This window comes from Protopterus annectens, chromosome 9.part0 (assembly GCF_019279795.1).
Source record: "Protopterus annectens isolate FY-2018-M chromosome 9.part0, PAN1.0, whole genome shotgun sequence".
NCBI classification, from domain to species: domain Eukaryota; kingdom Metazoa; phylum Chordata; order Ceratodontiformes; family Protopteridae; genus Protopterus; species Protopterus annectens.
In genome coordinates this window covers 238,310,740-238,333,585 of record NC_056743.1, presented here as the reverse complement: position 1 = coordinate 238,333,585, position 22,846 = coordinate 238,310,740, and the positions used below count along the sequence as shown (strand labels likewise).

The following is a 22,846-nucleotide window of genomic DNA, read 5'->3' as shown; positions in this document are numbered from 1 at the left end:
ATTATTCCTGAACTTCTACACAGTAAAATGTATGTTTGTGTGGTTAAATACTGTTTATCTTTGTTTTTGTTTTGTTGCATTATCAAACCACTCTGAAATGGAAAGATTTACTGTGATTTTGTATATTATCTAAGCAAATCGAAATGGAAAAAATTACTGGAGTGAGTCATTAACTATACAGAAGATTGTTAATGTTAAACAAGTTGTGCCCTGATGTGTAAGCAACAGCTGTTTTACTGGACATTTAAACCCATTAAATTGGAGCCTGAATAAAAAATATGTTAAGTCTAGTAAAAAAAAAAAATCTACCTATTTCCTTCTCTTTTTAATTCATTTGAGATGTGTATGTGTGTGTGTGTGTGTGTGTGTGTGTGTGTGTGTGTGTGTGTGTGTTTGTGTTTTATTTTATTTTATTTACCTTTTTTAGTTTACAGCTTACAGAAATGTCTCTGTTACATGTATATGAGCACATATGTTTTGCAACATAACGTAAGAAACTTTTATCAAGAACTGTGAGTGGGTCAGTGGTGTTAAACACCATATTGGAAGTTACTTTAATCAAAAACTGTTTAGTTCATTGCAATCACTTGCTGTTCCTTTCCATGCGGCTATGCCATACACGATTAATTATCCATTTAAGACACAAAGGTCTGAAAAGGAGTATAGTAGACCTGCATATCTGAGTTGCATCAATGAATAGTACTACAGTGCTGCAAGCTGGGTAGGAGTCTTTAGAATTCTGCTAAGGAGGAGCTGTCTTCCCTCATTTCTAACTAAACTCATGAGAAGTTGATTGTAATAGAGGTATGACAGTGAACATATACACTGTGTAATCAGTGCATTATAATCAACTGTGCCCTTCTAAAGAAAGCTTGAATTATATAGTATGACTATCAAATCAGCTACATCATCACGTAACAGTGCACCAACATGTATTAATTAGCGCTAGTTGATTCTAAGGTCATTTCATTCACAAGTACAATACCCCCATCCCAAATTCTTGAATAGAATATGTCTATTTTGTCATTGCTTGTTTGAAGCTATAAAATATTTGCCAAAAGACAGACTACCAGAGGAGCCTGGTTAAAGCCAGCTGTGTGACTCCAGTTGCATTATAGCTGAATGTATAAACAGCTAAGACTCAAAAGTTACTGTATGCTTTATTTGTGATGCAGTGATCGCAGAGCTGATATAGCTGATAGGAAAACAGGGTATGTTACCCTGCATTCAGGGAAGGAGGGAAAAAAACCTTATTTTTCTTCTGAGGTTGGTCAGGCTTTGCAAAGTTCGTCTTTTCAAAACTAACCTATATCTACTTGTCCCATTCTATCTGGGGTATCCAACTCTGATAGGACAGGTATCCCTGAAACATAGTGACCCTGATACCATGTAAACTGGAGAGATTATAATTATAATAAATTAGGGTAGCTGGAGAAGGATGTACAGAAGCTAGTAAAGTGGCTTGGACAGATCAGTAAATCTGAAGTCATGTTGTTTTGTAACAGTATGCATTTTGTAAGGCAGGAATTCAAATATGGTCTACTTCTTGGATGTTGGCTATAGGCACATCATTATTAAAACAGAAAAAGAAAGATAATGGATGCCAATGTGCATGAACCAGCCTGCCCAATTCAAGATGGGTAGAACAAGTATAAACAGAGAGTCTGGCTTGTTAAGTCAACTCCAACACATCAGAAATCTTTCTTCAATAATGAAGGTCATAGGTGAAGAACCTTCCAGACTACTGCTTGCAGTTATGAAGGCGATATGTGAAGAAGTGCATAAGCATGATTGAGCACATCCAAGCAAAAGGTAACTAACAGTCTAAAATGTGAAGTACAAGGACAGAATGATGGCCTGAACATTGTCAGCTCCAGGGAAAAGGACGGCTATATGATATGATAATGCATTAATAGTATACGCAACTATATCCAGCTAATGCTGTGTACAACTGCATACATTTTCTCTTTTCTATTCCACTACATACAATTGTAAATCTCTTTTCAGCAGTAATACACTGCACTGTTGTAAACATCTCAAGGTATGAGATATGGACATAAATATATATATATATATATATATATATATATATATATATGTGTGTGTGTGTGTGTGTGTGTGTGTGTGTGTGTGTGTGTGTGTGTGTGTATGTATATATATATATATATATATATATATATATATATATATATATATATACATATATATATAGATATATAGATATATATATATATGTATATATGTATATGGCTCCACTTTGTAAATTCAAAATACTGAAATCTCGAATTTCAGTATTTTGAACTTATAAAGCCACATACTCACATTTCCGAAACCGGCAGAAGCGCAAAATTAAAAATCCCGAAGCACAGATATTTTGAATTTCTGCTTCTGGTGGTACGGTATGTGGATCTGTTGGTTTAATATTGGTACATTTGTGTGTGTAAGTATGTTGGTTAGGGGTTTAGTGTGTGTAAGTGTATGTTGTGACTGTTATGTGTGTGTTTGAGGGACTGTAAGATGTGTGTGTGTGAGTTTTGTTTGTGTTTCTGTTTGTGCGATCTCAGAGTTAGAATATATAAGTAGGGGGTGTGTGGGTGCATTTATATGTAGTTTAGATGAATTTGTTTGATTGTGGGGGGGTCTGTATGTTTATGTGTGTACTGTATGTGTAGCATAATTACGGGATTTTGAATTTCGCAGGTGCGTGTTTTCGAATTTGTGAGTTGTTGCTGGGTTTTCGGCTTTGTGATTTCAAAATACTGAAATTCGAGATTTCAGTATTCTGAAATTACAAAGTGGACCCATATATTTAGATATATATATATATATATATATAGAGAGAGAGAGAGAGAGAGAGTATAAGGCATGAGATTAAGCTATGGCTGAAAAGGGTCAATAGACAACCCCAAGTACCAGGTTAACAAATATAAATAAATAAATAAATAAAATAAATATGAATTGAGAGAACCCTGAATGGGAGGATTTTTATATTTAAGAAAAAAACATGAGACAGACCATGAACGTGCTCTCCTGATAGATTATGGAGGTACATTATAGTCTATGACATGGACAGTTTTTTCTGTAAGAGGGCGGTATCCTTTCATTATTGGTGGTGGAATGAAATTTTGAGAGAAGTTCAAAAATAGTGTGACTGATAGATGACAGCAAGAATTGAATAGAATAACAACACCTGCGTGACAATATCGACTGTGAAGGAAATTTGGTTCTGCTATGAAACGCCAACTTTCTAAAAGTCGACATGTCAAAAGGACAAAAAAAAAATGCCTGAAAGCAAAAAGGACAAAATAAATGAATTTTTATCTCTCTTTTACAGGAGTGCAAGCCCTCCCACCTCAAAAGTTACGTATACCAATCATGGTTGTACTGACTCAAAAAAGGGAGAAGTCTCCCTTCCCTTAATAAGTGATTCATTGCCAGAGTTGTTGTATCTTTCGGCTTTTCCTGGTTAGGGGTCGCCACAGCGGAACTCCGGTCTGCTAATGATTTTTACGTACTGAGATGCCAGCCCTAACGTACAACCTTCAACGAAGGTACACCCATTCACGCATGTCTACACACAGAAGACGCTTTAGCTGAGAATTGCCAGAGTACAATTAGAAATCACACCAACAATGATTTCCTATGGGAAACAGTGTTCAGCATTTTCCCATTCATAGTTATTCTACAATTTGTTAAAGCTCAATTTCACCTCAAGTTCCTATAGGGAAGCTTAAGGTGAACTTCTACTTGCCATTTGTTGTTGCATTTTCTTTCCCTCCAGACAGTCTCAGTAATCCCCTAAATAAAAAGCTAAATCGCATGTTTCAGTTGTTGCCTAGTGGTCTGTTTTATCCCATACAGTATTGCTTACCAAGGAATTACACCTTTCAATTTCCATTAAGTATTAAACTCTCTTCTTTGTTCTGTGCTTTACCTTCTTGTCTTAGGAAATAAATTTGTGTGTGATATTGTAGATTTCTTGTTTCTCTGCCCCCCCCCCACACACACTTTTTTTGTGGTAATACTAAAACATTAGTATTTCTCTGTTCATTCCTTCCTTCTCCCAGAGACTACACTACCAGACTAGTTGACAGTTTTGGCTCATCAGCAATTAATGGAATATTGATTAAAAGAAGAAAACTTACATTTTTTATCCGATTATGATGATATTGCATGCTGTAGCATAATCATGCAGTAGCCTGGCATAAAAGCTTTGGATATGTAGTGTACGTATAGTGCATTTCTACCATATCCTTTGCAAAGGGGCTTATAACAAAATGACTGAAGGTACAGTTATGCTTAGGATTTTGAACAGATTTACATAAAATGTGTGGGCACTGCACAGTGGGCTTTTAATAATCACCCTACAGTGTAATTCACTTTCTCCTTAACATTCCTGAGGCATTCCTCTGTAGGTACGATGTGCACGCTCTACCCATTTGCTTTGTTTATAGTGTTTAGAGTCGTAAGTTTCAGCCTGTCACTACAAAAGATCATTTTGCTCAAAAGTGACTTCAGAGATAATGACTATATGTAACAAATGTGTTATTATGATTTTATACCTCCATTTTCCAACCCTGAGTCTTAAATGTCTGGCTAGGAGTTAAGCATACTACATAATATGCATCACATTGCCAGCACTCACCAGTAATCTTCGAACAAATAGCCTTTATTGAAGTACCACTGAGTTAAATGGGACATACTTGTTCACTGGAATTCCAGTAAATCTTTATTTCAGTTACTTAGAAGTTTAAGGCATCTTCTTGTTTTGTAAAACAGTTACAAAATATAAATGTATGATTGTCTGTGCCGTAAGTGATGGTTTAATAAAGATGTTTCTTATTTAAAAAAAAGTGCAGGAATTGAATAATTTATGTACTGCTGCATAGGTTATATTATATATAGCAATATATGTGAAGTAAATGTTTGTTAATGTGTAATCGTTAATGCAGTTTGATTACTTTTATATAAATGTAAAGTTGCCTATGTCACAAGTTATAATTCAATAAAGGTGTTAAAAAAAACAGCTTTAACATCTGAACAGAAATATAAACAGCCTTTTACCTCATCCTTAAGGTGGAGCGGAGTCTTTGAATTATCTATAGGTGTGAGTGTGTGCATGTGTGATATGGAGGAAGAACTTAACAATCTGATTCCATTTCTCCGTTTTGCCTTGTAAACTCCACGGATAGTGGTGGCTGTTTACAGGGTCAATCCCGGAGTTGAAACTACACCATTTGGTTTAATTGCACTTGAGTCATGAGTCTTGAGTACTTTGAGGGGCTGATGAATGAAGAGAATGAGAGGGAGAGAAGGTTGGATGATGTGCGGATAGTGAATCATGAAATGCAGTGGATTAGCAAGGATGAAGTAAGGATAGCTATGAAGAGGATGAAGAACGGAAAGGCTGTTGGTCCAGATGACATACCTGTGGAAGCATGGAGGTGTTTAGGTGAAATGGCAGTGGAGTTTTTAACTAGATTGTTTAATGAAATCTTGGAAAGTGAGAGGATGCCTGTGGAATGGAGAAAAAGTGTTTTGGTACCGATTTTTAAGAATAAGGGTGATGTGCAGAGCTGTAGTAACTACAGAGGGATTAAACTGATCAGTCACAGCATGAAGTTATGGGAAAGAGTAGTGGAAGCTAGGTTAAGAAGGGAGGTGATGATTAGTGATCAGCAGTATGGTTTCATGCCAGGAAAGAGCACTACAGATGCAATGTTTGCTCTGAGAGTGTTGATGGAGAAGTACAGAGAAGGTCAGAAGAAGTTGTATGGCATCTTTGAGGATTTAGAGAAAGCATATGACAGGGAACCTAGAGAGGAGTTGTGGTATTGTATGAGGAAGTCAGGAGTGTCAGAGAAGTATGTAAGAGTGGTACAGGTTATGTACGAGGGTAGTGTGACAGCGGTGAGGTCTGCGGTGGAAGTGACTGATGCGTTTAAGGTGGAGGTGGGATTACATCAAGGATCAGCTCTGAGCCCTTTCGTATTTGCAATGGTGATGAACAGGATGACAGATGAGATCAGACAGGAGTCCCCGTGGACTATGATGTTTGCAGATGACATTGTGATATGTAGTGAGAGTAGGGAACAGGTGGAGGAGACCCTGGAGAGGTGGAGATATGCTCTAGAGAGAAGAGGAATGAAGGTCAGCAGGATTAAGACAGAATATGTGTGTGTGAATGAGAGAGAGGATAGAGGAATGATGAGGATGCAGGGAGTAGAGGTGGTGAAGGTGAATGAGTTTAAATATTGGGATCAACAGTTCAGAGTAATGGTGAGTGTGGAAGAGAGGTGAAGAAGAGAGTACAGGCAGGATAGAGTGGGTGGAGAAGAGTGTCAGGAGTGATTTGTGACAGATGAGTAAGAGTGAAAGGGAAGGTCTACAAGAGGGTAGTGAGACCAGCTATGTTATATGGGTTGGAGACAGTGACATTGACAAAAAGGAAGGAGTCAGAGCTTGACGTGGCAGAGTTGAAGATGTTAAGATTTGCACTGGGTGTGATGAGGATGGACAGGATTAGGAATAAGTATATTAGAGGGTCAGCCCAGGTTGGAAGATTTGGAGACAAAGCCAGAGAGGCAAGATTACGTTGGTTTGGACATGTGCTGAGGAGGGATGCAGAGTATAATGGGAAAAAGATGCTAAGGATGAAGCTGCCAGGTAACAGGAAAAGAGGAAGGCCTAAGATAAGGTTTATGGATGTGGTGAGAGATGACATGCAGGTGGTTGGTGTGACAGAGAAAGATGCAGAGGACAGGAAGAAATGGAAACAGATGATCTGCTGTGGCGACCCCTAACGGGAGCAGCCGGAAGAAGAAGAAGCACTTGAGTCATTAACACTATTTAGGGCTATGTTTTTTTGATTTATATTGGTGACTTTTCTGTGTACTTTCTACTTGCAAGTGTCCATAAATTAATAACCAATGAAAATAATTGCATTTTTGAGATCATAATTAAGTGTATTTAAATAAGAAATGTCATAAAATGGGTTACATTTGCTTCTCTGCTTAGCAGGAAGACAAAAATAGCAACCATGTGTTTTTAAATGTTTTGTAGCTGTACTTTTTTTTTTTTTTTTTTTTTTTTTTTTTAGTGCAGCTACCACATTTGTTAGTGAATGTAATAAAGATTTTACCACAGCACTGTGAGTTTTTTTTTTTTTTTTTAGTGCAGCTACCACATTTGTTAGTGAATGTAATAAAGATTTTACCACAGCACTGTGAGTTATATTCTTCTTTAGGCATTATTAATAATAATGGTGATTGAAAGTAACAGAATAACTATAACAACAATAGATACTTATATATAGGCAAATATTGTTTGGGTCTGTGTTAAGATGAAAATGATTGACTTTTTGTTCATATTTCACCACCTCAGAATATTTGTATACCTTAATGTAAATTTAAAATAATTTTTTTTTTTTATAAATTTGGAATTCATTTTATGCTTTTTTTATGTTTTAGCCAAGTGGAAAAGGTCCTCGGCTTCCTGAAGTATATTGTGTTATCAGTCGACTCGGATGTTTTGATTTGTTTTCCAAGGTATAGTAAGCTATCATTTCTAAACATCATCCATCCTATGAGCAACTTACATGAAAGTTATAATATGTGTAGAGTGTTTGCTGATTATACATATTTATATTTTTCTCATAATTTCCTTCAGAATTGTAAGTATTTTTTATTTAGCACTGACACTGTGATCTGCATTATTATGACTTTACACCTATTTTTTGGTGATAAAAACATTTTGTTTGTAAATTTATTTTATATGTGTGTACGTGTGCGCATTCCAGTGTGTGCCTGTGTGCCTGTCCATCTGTGTGTGTGTGTGTGTGTGTATACACGTGCATGTTTGTGTGTGTGTGTGTGTGTGTGTTCTTCTTTTGTGTTTGTGTATTTGTGTATACATGCAGACATGCAAATACAGTCAGTGTTTGTATTGAAATTCTAGCACCCCTCCCCCACATTGTCACAGTCAGAAGAGACTGAGAGGTTTGGGTGTATTTTGTTCAAGCTATCCTTCCAACTCCAAGTAAAGAAAAATGTAAAACTTAATTTTAAAGTAATATTAGCATCAATACTATGGTATGTATAATCATTCTGGTTGGCACTGCCATTGGTAAAAAAGGCATGATGGCACATTCTAAAGTAATTCATTTTCAACTTGTGACTCACAGAAGCTGCAGCTTCACTTGACAATATATTTGCCATAGCATCATTGGAGTGACTATGCTGTAACAAGTCATAACATTACAAATGAAGGATATATTTTTGTAACCTGAGATAATGTCTTTCAAAATTTTGTATCTGATATACCTATCCTACCTATTGCTTTCTAGTTCAGATATGAAGACAATAAACCTGAGAAGTTGTGCAGGTTAACCATTTAGCTATCTGTTCACTATTTCACTGAATAAACTACTTCATAAAAACGTTTCTGTTAATATCTGATAAACCACTGAATCAAAGCAAAAGTGAAATCTATGCAAATAGCATCAGCTTATATATTCCCTTCAGTAGTTCTTAGAATATGTTAGTAAAAAAAAAATCAGCAGTAGTTACGGACTTACATTTTTCATTTGTGTGTTGGTGGAGGTTTCTTCTAACAGTTTTTCTATAACAAAATGTTCAGTAATTTTAATAGCGTTGATACTCAGGCTGATAACTCTGTAACATTCTACACTTGTTAATCCTTTACTTATGTAGATAGTCTTAATAATAGCAGATTCCTAGTATGTGAGTATTTCTGCTTTTCCATAGCTATTGATAAAGATTCATTGTAAGGTAATGTTACACACTTAGTATGAGTGATTAAAAACATTTACTCTTAGAAGAGAAATGGCTTCAGCTAATGAGACTAAAATTTATGACCTGACCATTATATAAAAAGTAGTACAGGGAAAGTGTTGCCAGGGTACTTCAGTTTTAGCTAACTATAGATTATACATTTGCAGAGCTATTGCTTCAGAACTTTGTTTTATCATTTTTTGCATCACCCAAGCCCTTGTGTATTCAGTATATATTATTCTACTTTCTTATTTAACTAAGTATTATTCTATTAATTTAAAGCAGTGCAACATCCCTTTCTTGACTAAATCCTTGTATTAAATAGTATTGTTAATTTCTAGTAGCTTTTGTATACTGCCTGCCCTTATGATAAAAAGTACTTCAGAGCATGCTACTTTACCCTGTCAGGACATGAATCCAGAGTCGAGTCCCTCTTAGTATTTATCAACCTAGAACACTTAGCTGATCCTTTATTTGAAAGCTCATGTCATGGTGGCGATGTTTATACCACAAGGGTCTAGCAATGCTGAATTCCGAGCTATAAACCAGCTTAGTCTTATTGGGCACATAAAGAAGTGTGACAGAAACTATTTCTTTAAAAAGGTGTCACAGTTGATTGAAGAGAGGAGGGAGTGGGTGAGGTCCTGCCAGGACAACCATCTTATTGATCTCTGTAGAATCTAGGCTGCAAGATTCACCAGAAGCCATTTTTGTGTCCGAGGCACAGAAAAGCCCAGGTAAAGAGTGTTATCACAGTATATTTAAAGTGTATCCCCAAGTCTAGGGGGAGTAATATTGAGAGTCTATCTGTTTTTGTTTATGTCCCTTCCCTTAGATCGGACAGCAAAGGGCAATAACTTGATTTTGCAATGTACAGGTTACTGCAGTGGTTCAGTTGAAAACAACAAAGATAGCATGTCTTTTGACATTTCCAGAGTTCCCAACTCCACTGATCATACAACATGTCTGGTAGCAAGCCCTGGCACTATGGAAGTCTCATTATGTATGAATGAGTGCAAAGGAGGTTAGAAAATATGGAAACAAAATGTTATATATTCACTGCTCCTAAAACCAATCAATGCGTATAGCTTACTTTTTCCACCCTCTGTTCCCTTCCCATAATAAAAAAAATAATAACATGTTGGTATGGAGGTTAGTGTGTCAAATGAAGTGAGGCAGAATGACCCCTTACAATGGTATCACTGTTAATGTGTGTAATTACATTTCTATTACTAATGTTTATAAAAATCCTGAAAATATTATTTAACTGCTGCATAGATTTACAGACACAGAGACTTTTATATTGTCATATTCCATTTGTTGCAAATTTAATATCGATGGAACCAAATGGACTTGTATTAATGCATATTTTAAATCTTTTAAAAGATATTAAAAAAAACTAATAAGGTATTAATAAAGCATGCAATGGACTATGACCATTATGATTGCAGGTACTGAATGAAAATTCACGTACTGGTGATTTTAGTGATAAACTGTTGGGCAGTGAAAGCAGATAGCTTTTATTAGATGCAATTCATGGTTATGGTTTCAGTGACTGTTCATCCATAAAGCCATAAAGCCATTTCACAGAAAACTGTATGATAAAATTAAACAACTGCCAGAAAAATATGTATTAGTGCATGTATTAGTAATATGCTTAGTGCATTTAAGGCTTGAAAAGGGTTAACACATTTATTCTATTTTACACTGCATAAAATCTGTATGAATTGCAGAAGCTTTCTAACCTTGTATCGTTATGAAATATGCGCAGCTATTGCTTATGCTTTGGAAATTCACAGGAAAGCAGATAAGTTCTGCTTGTGTCAGGAAAATAATGAATAGATGTATTAATGTTATGAGACTTAGACAAGGAGTTCCGCTTGTGCTGTGAGAAAACACACAGCTGCAGAAGCTATAGATAATCAGAACAAAGACTGCTTGAAAATATGAACTGCAATCAGCATTTGCTTGTGTCTAAGTTAGAAAAGTACCTTGAAATGTAACACATGTATTAGAACTACACAATAGAAGCTTGTAACAGGCTAGGGCCCACCAAGGCCAGGTTGTTTTTCTCAAAATGTTTTTCATAAATCCAGTCATGTCAGCAGAAAATCTGAGTAACATCTGCTGTAGAACAATACTGAAAGTTGTGTTTGATTATGTCAGCCATAGAAGGCAATGTCTTGTAGAATAGTATAAGAATAGCATACTTCCTGTTAGTAGTTAGGCAAAATCCTGTATTTGCATGTTTTTGTCTCCTTGCAGCAAGTTATTAAATGTGCCTTAACTGAACCTTACGTGTATTGGTCTTTGAAGTTTTTTCCTCTGACAGATTGGTCCTTCGGACTGGAAACCCTCACTTCTCCTCAGATCAGACAGGCCAGGTGGCTTGAAACCGTATGGGGAAGAAACCACATCGGGTCTTCTTATTTGAAAAGCCCTCCGACTGAATTGTTGTACAAAAGAGGCCAGCCACTTTCTGATCTGCGACTGAAGGACGGGTTTTCATGAACCAGGTGATCAATCACGAAGGCTCAGGTAAGGTGAATCTACCTTTTTTTCTGTTTTAGATCAGGGACAAGATTTGTATTGTTTTTGTCAGGACTGTATTTTTACAAGTCAGGGACAGAAAAGATTACTGTCTTGTCATAGATCAGGGAAAACAGAGTAGGTAGGCAGTCATTCTGAAGAGACTATAACAAAATCCGTGGTACCACGTTAAAAATAAAAAGGGTTACGTAACGTTCAAAAGGTTAGAACAAGATGGGTAATAATTGCACAAAAAGACCCCAAAATCCACCGTTAACCGAAGACGTGAAATACATGCAGTCACAGCGTGCTGATAATATTAAATACTACTCAAAATGGGTTAATAAGTATGAATTTGACGGTAAATTAGAAAACTCCTCGCTTGTTAAACTTGTCAAACAGCTTAAAACCAATTCCAGAGGTCGGGTAAAAAAGCAGCACCAATTAGGAATTCCTCAGGCACACAGGTGGATTGAGGAAGTAAACTGTAGGGAACAAAAGAATAACGATTCAAAAGCAATGTTTTTAGATAAGGAGGACAATAACTTTGTAATAGCATCGGCTCCTCCGCCTCCCTTACCAGAATATGAAGCACGTGAACAGGTTAGTCCACCCCCACGATATCCTGCTGTCACCGTAAATAGAGACACAGCAAAAGCAAAACCGTTTATTAGAGATCCCATCGAGACCAGGTCTCGAACATGGGCAGATAACTCAAAAGGGGACATTGAATTATATCAAATGGGTAGGAATTCACGATCTATGAGTGAAGAAGAAATATGCCCACATATAGAAGTGCCTAATCCTCAGGCAGGGCAAGAAGGTCAGGACCCAACTATTCTAGTGTATAGACCCTGGACTCCGGAAGACATCTGGAAAGCCACTGAGGGAATTCCCCATCCAAAGGTTAATTTATTTTACATTTATTTTATTTTACATTTTACATTTGTTGACCGGGCTAGTCTAGCTGGATATATGTCCATTTTCAGTAGAGGCCTGGGGAGAAAAGCTCCACATTAAAACAGACTAGACACACAAAGTATTAAGTAATAAGTTACAGAACATTAAACTTTAGATGCAGATAGGTTGCTAGACAAAAACAGGTGATTAAGGTACTTTAGCAAAACATTGATGGAACAGAAGAATAGCACAAAAATAAGATAAGGTAATTTTTTTTGTTTTTTGTTTTTTTTTGTTTTAGTGACTGCTGTGGGAAGACAGTCTTCTGCAGAATATGGGAGATCAGGTAGTTGATAACAGGATTGGAAGAGTAAGTGGAGGGGGAGAAACTCAGGAGAGAAAAATTTTAGAAAGTTCTTAGAAGATTTACAAGGAATGAGGCTAAGTTATAATTTAAATGGAGAAGAGGTAGAAAAAGTAGTCAGACAAATTGTTGGACCAGATTGGCACATGATTAGTGGCAACTGGAATCCCTGTGATGCTGCGCTCAGGCCCCTCCCACATAGCAGCGCAGAGCTAGACAACAGAGTGAAAGGTCTTACAGACCGAATCTCTGAGAAATGGAAGCCTAGGGCAGACTGGACTTGCATTAATCAATGCATCCAACAAGAAGGTGAAACTATTGACAGATATTATGCCAGACTGTTAGAATGTTTTAATAACCATTGTGGAATGCAGGTTCCTGAAGATCAGACACAAGATTCCCCATATGAGCAGCAGCTAAAGAATGCATTTTTGAAAGGCAGCATTGCACCCATAAGCAGTTTTATTACAAAGCACATGGTAGATCATCGTACAAGCAGGTTACACTCATTACTTTAATATGCTAGGCATGCCGAAAAGCACTTTAATAGCAAAAAGAAAAAGAAAGCCCAAGTATTTTCTGTAGAAGATGGAGCAGAAGTTTATGTAGTACAGTCCGGGAAAAAGGGCAAGAGAAATGCCCATGGAAACAAACAATCTGATCAGCGATCAGAGGACTTTGAAGGGCGAAAGAAAAGGGGTGAATGTTTTAAATGCGGTAAAAAGGGACACTTGGCAAGGGATTGCAAGAAAAACAAGAGAGCAACCATGGAGGAAGACAAGGAGGGTGAAGACTGACTATATGTTAGTCAAGAATCACTAGAAGGGGATAGCAGAGAAAGGACAAATGAGAATGTGATAGAGGGAGTAGAGGATGTGACAGAAGAAATAGAGGAAGTGCGGGAAGTTACAGATAATGAAGAAAATGAAATATTGGATTTAGCTTTATTGAGCTTAGAGCTCTATTTAGTAGATACAAAACCAGAAGTTACACTCCTGGTAGAAGGGAGGGAAGTCAAATTCTTGTGTGACTCAGGGGTGTCACGGACCCTGATACATCCCTCCAAACTGCCAGAAAATTCAGAGTCACCTGATTACATACTAGTGAAAGCAGCTAATGGACAGCTGTATTGGGAGCCCCTCTCCCATTATATTGTGATAACTGATCCTGTTTCAGGATTGACCCAGAAAAGCAAAATTGTTGTTTCTGCAAAATGCCCAGTAAACCTCTTGGGCAGAGACCTTATGCAACTATTTGGTATAGCAGTAGTTCCGACTATGCAGGGTATGGAAGCACAGCGACAAATTGATACCTTTGCAGTGCAATCGGAGGGCAAAATGTTTTATTGGTACAACCAGGACTTGGTTACGACTGGTCCAGGGGCAGTGACCGAAGAGTTGATGAATGTAGCCATCAGCAAGTTCCCCTCCCTTGACATTGATAAACAACATTTGTTGCACTGTACTCTGTATTATTGTAACACACCAGGACCTGATAAGGAATATGAGCAAGAATTGTTTAGAAATTGTGCAAACAGATTGATATTACGTAATCTGTACTGGGACATGGAAGGGAACAGTGTAGCCAGCTGTTCATTGCCCCAGGAGTTCTTTGCACTCTATAAATCTAATCAATTACCACATGTTAGCTTAACTAAGGACAAGAATGTAAAATGGGTAGACTTGGGAGAAAAAGTCACGAAATGGGAAAAGCAGACAGAGTTAGAACTGTCAGAACAGGGAATACAAATGCAGAAGTTGAATTGGATAACTCAGACCCACCCAGCCGTGCACTTGCAGTCTAGCAAGGACAGCTGATTAGCACTCCTATTAAAGGAGGAAGAGAATGCCTTACAGAATATACCAGAAACTCTTTGGTCAACAGGAAAGTCAGATGTAGGACTTATTCGTACAGTGGGACCAGTTACTATCACGCCAAAGTCAGCATTTAGACCACAGAAAAGACAGTATCCCTTAAGAAAAGATGCAGAGGTAGGAATCAAACCTATTATAGCAGCTTTACTTAAGGAAGGGGTGCTGGTGGAATCTCCTGATTCACCATGTCACACACTTATTTCCTGTTAGGAAAGCAAATGGAGAGTGGCGTATGGTCCAAGATTTACAAGCTGTAAATGATGCAGTAATACCAAGGGCACCTACGGTGCCAGACCCACACACTCTGTTGAATGATTTAAAACCTCAACAGAAATATTTTTCTGTGGTAGATATCAGCAATGCATTATTTTTCGATACCGATACACCCTGACAGCCAATATTGGTTTGCATTCACATTTCAGGGGAAAAGGTATACATATACACGACTACCACAGGGATATTGTGAAAGTCCGACAATATTCTCACAAGAAATGGCAAGCAACTTGGCGGGATTTACCCCACCAAGAGGCAGTCAGATTTTACTTTATGTTGATGACATCCTGCTGACGGCCCCCACCCAGCAAGATTGCAAAGAAGATACCATAGCACTATTACAATTTTTAGCCACTGAGGGACATAAAGTAAACAAAAATAAACTGCAGCTTTGTAGCAAACAAGTTAAATACCTAGGATATGTAATATCCAAAGAGGGTAGGACATTAGATGAGGACAGAAAAGTAGCGATTTTACAAGCACCAAAACCCACTACCAAGAAGGAAATTATGTCCTTCCTGGGTACGACTAATTTTTGCCGGAGCTGGATTCCAAACTACGCCTTGGAATCTGCACCGATGACTAACCTGATATATAAAAAGCCTATGGCAGCACAGGATTTATTACAATGGACACCAGAAGCAGCATCTGCTTTCTGCAAACTGAAACAGTTAATAGCATCCTCATTAGTTTTAGGATTACCAAACTATCATAAATGTTTTTTCCAAACTGTAGATTGTAAGCAAGGTTATATGACATCAGTGTTAACACAGCAGCATGGGGACAAGCAACGCCCTATTGCTTATTACTCATCACAACTAGACCCGTGGCACGGTCTTTACCCCACTGTGTACAAGCAGTAGTTGCAGCTGCAATGGCAGTACAGGCTTTGGCCTCAGTAGTTTTGTTCCACCCTCTCACATTGAGAGTGCCTCATGCAAGCGCAATTATTTTACTGCAAGAGAAGGTAGCATATCTTTCCCCTGCTAGGCATCTTTCCTTTATGACTATATTGTTGAGCCAACCTCATATGACAACTGAACGATTCACAACTTTGAACCCTTCTACCTTGCTCCCAACCCCTGCAGATGGCAAACCACACAGCTGCCTGCAGGTGATTGAGCAAAAGACACTGCCTAGAAAAGATCTCATGAATGTTCCCTTGGATGATGCCGAGGTGACATACTACGTGGATGGCTCGTGCAAAAGGGGTCCTGCAGGACAGAACCTAGTAGGATATGCAGTAGTTTCTGATACTGAGATATTACAGAAGTGAAACCCTTACCACACAATTTATCTGCACAGGCATCAGAATTGATTGCCTTGACACGGGCATGTACCTTAGCAAAGGGTAAATGTGTGAACATTTTTACTGACAGCCAGTACACTTTCTCTACTGTACGTGTTTTTGCACAACAGTGGAAAAATCGAGGAATGATAACATCTACTGGCAAACCAATCAATCATGCACAATTTATTTTAGATCTTTTAGAATCTATTCAGTTACCTCAGAAAGTAGCTATTTGTAAATGCACAGCTCATACCAAGCAACAGGATAGGATTTCAAAAGGTAATGTGAGAGCTGATACAGCTGCAAAGCAGGCAGCTTCAGAAGTATTTCTTTTGAATGAGGAATTACAACCCTCTGAGATTTTAGACTTAGAAATGTTAAAAACAATGCAGACACTTACTATGCAGGCTTAAAAACAAAGATGAGTAAAATGAGGAGCAATTCTTGAAAAGGGGCTGTACATCTCTAAAGAGGGGAAACCGATATTACCATCTAATTTGTTTAGATATGCAGCTTTGTTGAGCCATGGGCAATGCCATGTCTCAACAGGGGGGATGGTACAGCTGATGAACCGAGTGTTCATGACATATGGATTCTTAAACTACTCTAAAAAATTTTGTTTAATGTGCCACATTTGTAATAAGCATCATGCACAAGGGGCATTAAAGCCCAAGCAAGGGAGTTTCCCTACACCACCATATCCGTTTCATACTATCTGTATGGATTTCATAGAATTGAACAAATGTGAAAATAAGAAGTATTGTCTTGTCATTGTAGATATGTTTTCCAGATGGGTGGAAGCCTTTCCGACTAAAAATCCAGATGCGGCAACCGTAGCAAAAATTTTTGTTAAAGAAATCATCCCTAGATTTGGCATTCTGGAAAGGATCTACAGTGACAACGGTACACACTTTGTAAACCAAGCCATACAACAGTTAAGCTAACATTTTGGTATTTCTTTAAAAAATCATTGTGCATATCACCCGCAATCTGCAGGGTTAGTAGAGAGGCATAATGGGATTTTAAAGAGTAAGCTAAGGAAGTTAATAGTAGAAACACAGAGAAATTGGGTGTACTGTCTGCCCCTGGCACTGTTGAGCATGAGAACTGTTCCAAATGCAAAAGGATTGACTCCTTTTGAAAAACTATTTGGAAGGGCTTATTATATACCTCAGTGGAAACTTCTCATACCCACAGACCAGGAAGCTGACTGTACACTAGCAGAGTATATGAGAAATTTGTTGAATTCTAAACATCTATTGCAGTCAAATTCTGTTTCAGATAAAGAACAAACCAGACCATCAGAAGTGGCAGTGGCACCAGGTACTTGGATCTGGGTGAAAACAGTAAAGAAGAAGAATTGGGCAACAACCAAAGTGGGAAGGTCCATATCAAGTGCTTCTGTTGACACCCATTGCAGTCAAGATCGCAGAGCGTTCCTCGTGGATCCACCTGATGCACTGCAAACTAGTTAAGAACTTTGAACTGGACAAAAATCTTGTCACATGTCAAGAGCAAAAATGATAGAATCCAGAACAAACAGGAATGCAGAACAACCATTCCCTCAGAAGTATTGCATAATCATCCTGTTAACTGTACTAGTGACAATAATTTTTTTGTTGTGGCCATTCCTTTTTCCAGCCACACAAAGTGAACTGAATAAACGTGAAGCTTTACTCATAGTCTGGCACCCAAATTTCAACACTTACCAGGCAATTAAATATGTGTATGCTGAGACTTTCAATGTTTCAAATTGCTGGATTTGCACAGCTTTACCGACAGCATATGGGGGATTATTAATGACTGCAGTCCCCCTAGGGGTCAACGAGACCTGGGAAAACTTGATTTATGATACGTCAACCATTACATCACAAGATAAAATAGCATTGCACTTGTCTGTTCCACAAAAGGGAACTGTGTGTTTTTATAAAAATGATACTGTTCAGGTGGGTTGGAGCAATTGCAATGTGACTGTTCCTTATAAATGTTACACTAAAGCTAACAATGCAGGTTCTTATTGTAATACAAACTATGATTCATTTCTTGAATTGATGCACAAAACAATTGATGAAGTAAAACATAATTCTGTTCTTTATAAACAACTGTCTATAATTGATAGAAAAATGTTTCATGCAGGGCGAGTATATATTCATAGCAATGTTACTACTAAAGTAGAGGACTGTTATTTTGTGTGTGGCAAAAAGGCATACAAATGGTTACCTGAGAATTGGTCCGGCAGTTGTTTTCTGGGCTACCAGGTTCCGGCCATACGACACACTGCAGTTTTACCTCGGGGGAAAAATTCGGAATGTCCGAGAGGTCATCAAGAAACCAGTCAAGAAACCTGAGAATCCAGTGGGGCAAATCGATGCGAGCTGGAAAAAACATCATTCTATAGGCGATAAACTGACACACATGGACTTGAGTGACAGTGTTATATCGTGGGCAGGCATATCACCAGCATATGGAGCAGTGAAATCGATCTGGGAGCTGAGAAAACTGTCTAAACTTCTCGAAGTAATGAGCAATGCAACTTTTTCCGCTCTCGAATTGGTGACTGATGAACTGAATGCCATGAGAACTGTAGTGCTTCAAAACCGCATGGCTCTCGACTTCACCCTAGTGGCGAGAGGCGGTACTTGCGCTTTAATCCAGGATGAGTGCTGTTCGTATATTCCTGACCATAAACACGAGATAGACAATTATCTTGAGGTAATTCAGCAAGTGTCGGCCATGACCAAACCAGGACCAAACCCACTGACGGACTTTTTCCAGAAATGGTTTGGGGGGTGGGGTAGCATCCTAATGAACATCCTGATTGCCATTTGTGTAGGAATGCTCCTATTGGGAGTATGTGTTTGCTGTGGCATCCCCTGCATGAAAAGACTGATTAAAGACTTTATAGACATGTCAGTTTCTGAAACCTTATATCAAAGTGCTGAGTTTAAAGAACTATTGAAAAACTGAAATGCTTTCATAAGTTTAAACTGAATGACTCTCTTAACTGCAAATCCTGAGTAGGAAGAGGTTAGGAGAAGAAAAAAACTGTTTATGCTTATTTTGAAAGTAGAATAAAAGTATTAAAAGGGGGGAAATGTCATAAAAATATGTATTAGTGTATGTATTAGTAATATGCTTAGTGCATTTAAGGCTTGAAAAGGGTTAACACATTTATTCTATTTCACACTGCATAAAATCTGTACGAATTGCAGAAGCTTTCTAACCTTGTATCATTATGAAATATGCACATCTATTGCTTATGCTTTGGAAATTCACAGGAAAGCAGATAAGTTCTGCTTGTGTCAGGAAAATAATGAATAGATGGATTAATGTTATGAGACTTAGACAAGGAGTTCCACTTGTGCTGTGAGAAAATAGCTGCAGAAGCTATAGATAATCAGAACAAAGACTGCTTGAAAATATGAACTGCAATCAGCATTTGCTTGTGTCTAAGTTAGAAAAGTACCTTGAAATGTAACACATGTATTAGAACTACACAATAGAAGCTTGTAACGGGCTAGGGCCCACCAAGACCAGGTTGTTTTTCTCAAAATGTTTTTCATAAATCCAGTCATGTCAGCAGAAAATCTGAGTAACATCTGCTGTAGAACAATACTGAAAGTTGTGTTTGATTACGTCAGCCATAGAAGGCAATGTCTTGTAGAACAGTATAAGAATAGCATACTTCCTGTTAGTAGTTAGGTAAAATCCTGTATTTGCTTGTTTTTGTCTCCTTGCAGCAAGTTATTAAATGTGCCTTAACTGAACCTTACATGTATTGGTCTTTGAAGTTTTTTCCTTTGACAACATCTAAACTGTCTTATCTGTATTTGTTTTTGCAGTTGTCTACCAACTGCATATGCTAAATTAGCTTGTTATATTAGATGTATAGTTTTTTATAGCACATATGACTTGAGGAATGACATAATTTTGTAATCTTGGAAAGCTTATACTTTTTGTCTTGTTTTGTTTTATTTTAATAATATACTTATTTACCTAAATATCTCCTGAGTTTTGGCAGACCGGCATTTTACTTTGGTTCTGTAGACTATTTCCTGAACTGCCATGTATAGCCCTGACATTGCTATCTTTTTAGTGACGTTATAGCCATCACCAAAATTTCTCTAAGCACAGGACATTTTCAAGAGGAATTTATTATGATTAGTTTTGCATAATTTAGTTGACACACAGTCAAAACTAAAACATCTAGATCCTCAAGAGGTCAAAGTCTCAAAAGAGCAACACTCCTAAGGTTGTACAACACACAAAAATTACTTTTTGCAGGTTGGTCAAGCCTCCATATCATTGATCTCTAAATAAGCCTTCTCTGCATTGCACAAACTCAGAAAACAGTGAGAAGGTAAAAAACTAAAGTAAAATTATTTTTTTCCCCTTCTCAGACTCATAGCCGGCCTTAGGCATACTCCAACTAGGCAGCCGCCTAGAGCGCCACTCTAGCAGGGGCGCTTTTCCAGTATTTATTTGGTGTAAGTAGACCAGGATGGGGACACTGGGTGGTGTGTTTGGGGGGCACCATGGAGCCCTTTTGCCTAGGGCACCAGTTTATCTAAGGCCAGTTCTGACTTCACATTGCATTTTGTGTATGACCTTGATAGTTAAAATGCAGAGAAAGGTTGAATGCCAGAAATGTATGACCTTGTTTCAGCATTCTAGGACTCACTTTTCTAGACTGTGAAAAAGTACAGTTTTCCCTTTTTGAAAGTTTTTTTTTGCTAAATTACAAACACATTGCCACTACACAAAAATGTCATCAACACATTATGTTAGCTCCTTTATACCCATCTTCCACAGTCATCTCTCATGAAAATACATTGAGAATGCAGTTGTCCCACTGGTAAAAAGGCATCTTAAGGCACATATCACAGATCTGGACTTGGTCATAGCACTGCTGCAGCCTCTAGGGGCCATTTCTAATGTTCACATTAGGGCCAGGGGCAAGGTTCAACTAATGGTAGTTATTTTTCTGTTTTATTTATATTGTTTATTTTCTGGATGTGGCAAAAGCCTTTCTTTCTGTCCAACATGATGCATTTCTGCCTAATCATGCCCTGAATTGTTTGGGACAAAATCAGATAACCTTAACAAGTACTTGTATAATAGTCTGTTCAAACTAGTTTTTCTTTGTAACCAGTTCATGACTGAAAATGAGCCATACCTTTTAAAAATGAATCAATAAATGGATTAATAAATGAATGAACAACTGAATGAATGAATGAATGAATGAATAAGATATATCCACATCTGTGAGCAGCATAATTAGTGGCTGACAGCAGTAAAAAAGGAAAGGATTCATAATCTGTGTGTGTGCGCGTGTGTGTATGGATGTATGTTTGTGCGGACATGTTAATGTGTTTATTTTATGCATATCTGCGAAGGACTACTTTAGGCCACATTATTGTACACTATCAGGGCTGGTATCCAGACCTGAGTCCCTCATGTTACTTTTCAGCCAGGAACAATTAGCTGATGTATTTTTCTTATGTCTCCATGAATTTGGTTTCATGTGCAAGACAGAGAGTCTCATGGACTCCAGTCCAGATGATGTTTAATGAGGTTAGCATGCAGTAACTTGAATCTAACTCAAGGAATAACTGGGATTCATACATACTAATGCTGTTAAAATGTAGATAACAGCAATCTGTCCTGGGAGGTGAATATGGTGAAATCACTGTATTTCTTTTGAGTGCTATTTTGTCAAAACTAGATATTTTTGCCTGTTTTCAGCACAAACCACAAAACTGTTTGCATGTTAAGAACATCTATCAAAGCACTTCTAGAGGTCACAGATAACTTTCTGCATTACTTAATGAGATTCAGAGTTATCTACCAAACACATTTGCAGCAGGGTGTGCAATCACAACATGTTGTTGATTACAGTTGTGCATTTGTTTTCCCTAGTGTGACTATGTAGTAGATTTCTGTTACCTTGAGTCTCTTCTTTCAGATGATATTAAGTCATTGCTTTATCGGACCTGGAAAAAATATGATAGCCATAACTGCAGCTGTTAAAGGTTTATTTCCTCCTGAACATATCAATGCTATATATATCAGTTTTACTCATGTAAAAGTAACTGCAGGATAGCTATATAAAATAATTAATCATTGTGCTTGAGTGAAAAATATGAAACTCTTGGCTCCCATTGTAATGACATTTTGGCTAGTATTCATGGAGGAAAAAGTGTGCAAAACATACAAATAATTCACTGATTGCTGAATTTTGCAGATCACCATACCCATGAGACAGACCACTGGTCTGCCATTTACATCTGTATGTTATCAATTTTAGGCTTTTCTAAAAAAACTATGTTCTAGACATACAGTCTCCAGCAACTGTGAATCTGAAACGGAGAGCATAATTCCCAAAATGTATACTGAAGTAAAAAAAAAATGGGGTGTCTCAGATCTAACTAGCAGTTAAAAATGCTGATCTCACACGTAAAGGAAAATGTAACTCCTCAGACTTAAGCAGCCCAATATTACCATGCAGACTGAGCCATGCTACTACAGTTAAGTAGTGAGCATTTAATGGATGTTTTATTTGTAGATACTGATTATTTCTTTATTAAATACATAAGTGTGGCTATGTGCAGTAGTTATTGATATCCAGTGTATTTGTTTGCTGTTGTGAAATTGACTGTAAATATTCACATTTCCCAAAGATTATTATGTATTTAATAGTTACCAGTTAGAGCGAGTATTTTTATTCTAGTAGTTTGAACTGTAACTGGAAATGTTTGTCAGAGCTACTGTGTGTTTGCCCATACCAGGATTGACTCCAGCTGCCCTGCCATTGACAGTGCGA

At 37.6% G+C, this 22,846-nt stretch overlaps 1 protein-coding gene across 4 annotated transcripts in view; it reads left to right on the top strand.

Annotated features, from left to right (window-relative positions):
- Positions 1 to 22,846, top strand: part of DENND2B (DENN domain containing 2B) — a 1,438,653-nt gene that overhangs the window by 1,266,881 nt on the left and 148,926 nt on the right. For all 4 annotated transcript variants that reach the window (XM_044082814.1, XM_044082812.1, XM_044082813.1 and 1 more), the window contains one exon: positions 7,470 to 7,547. In XM_044082814.1, coding sequence (XP_043938749.1) covers positions 7,470 to 7,547 — 78 coding nt within the window. The remainder of the gene's footprint in view (positions 1 to 7,469; positions 7,548 to 22,846) is intronic.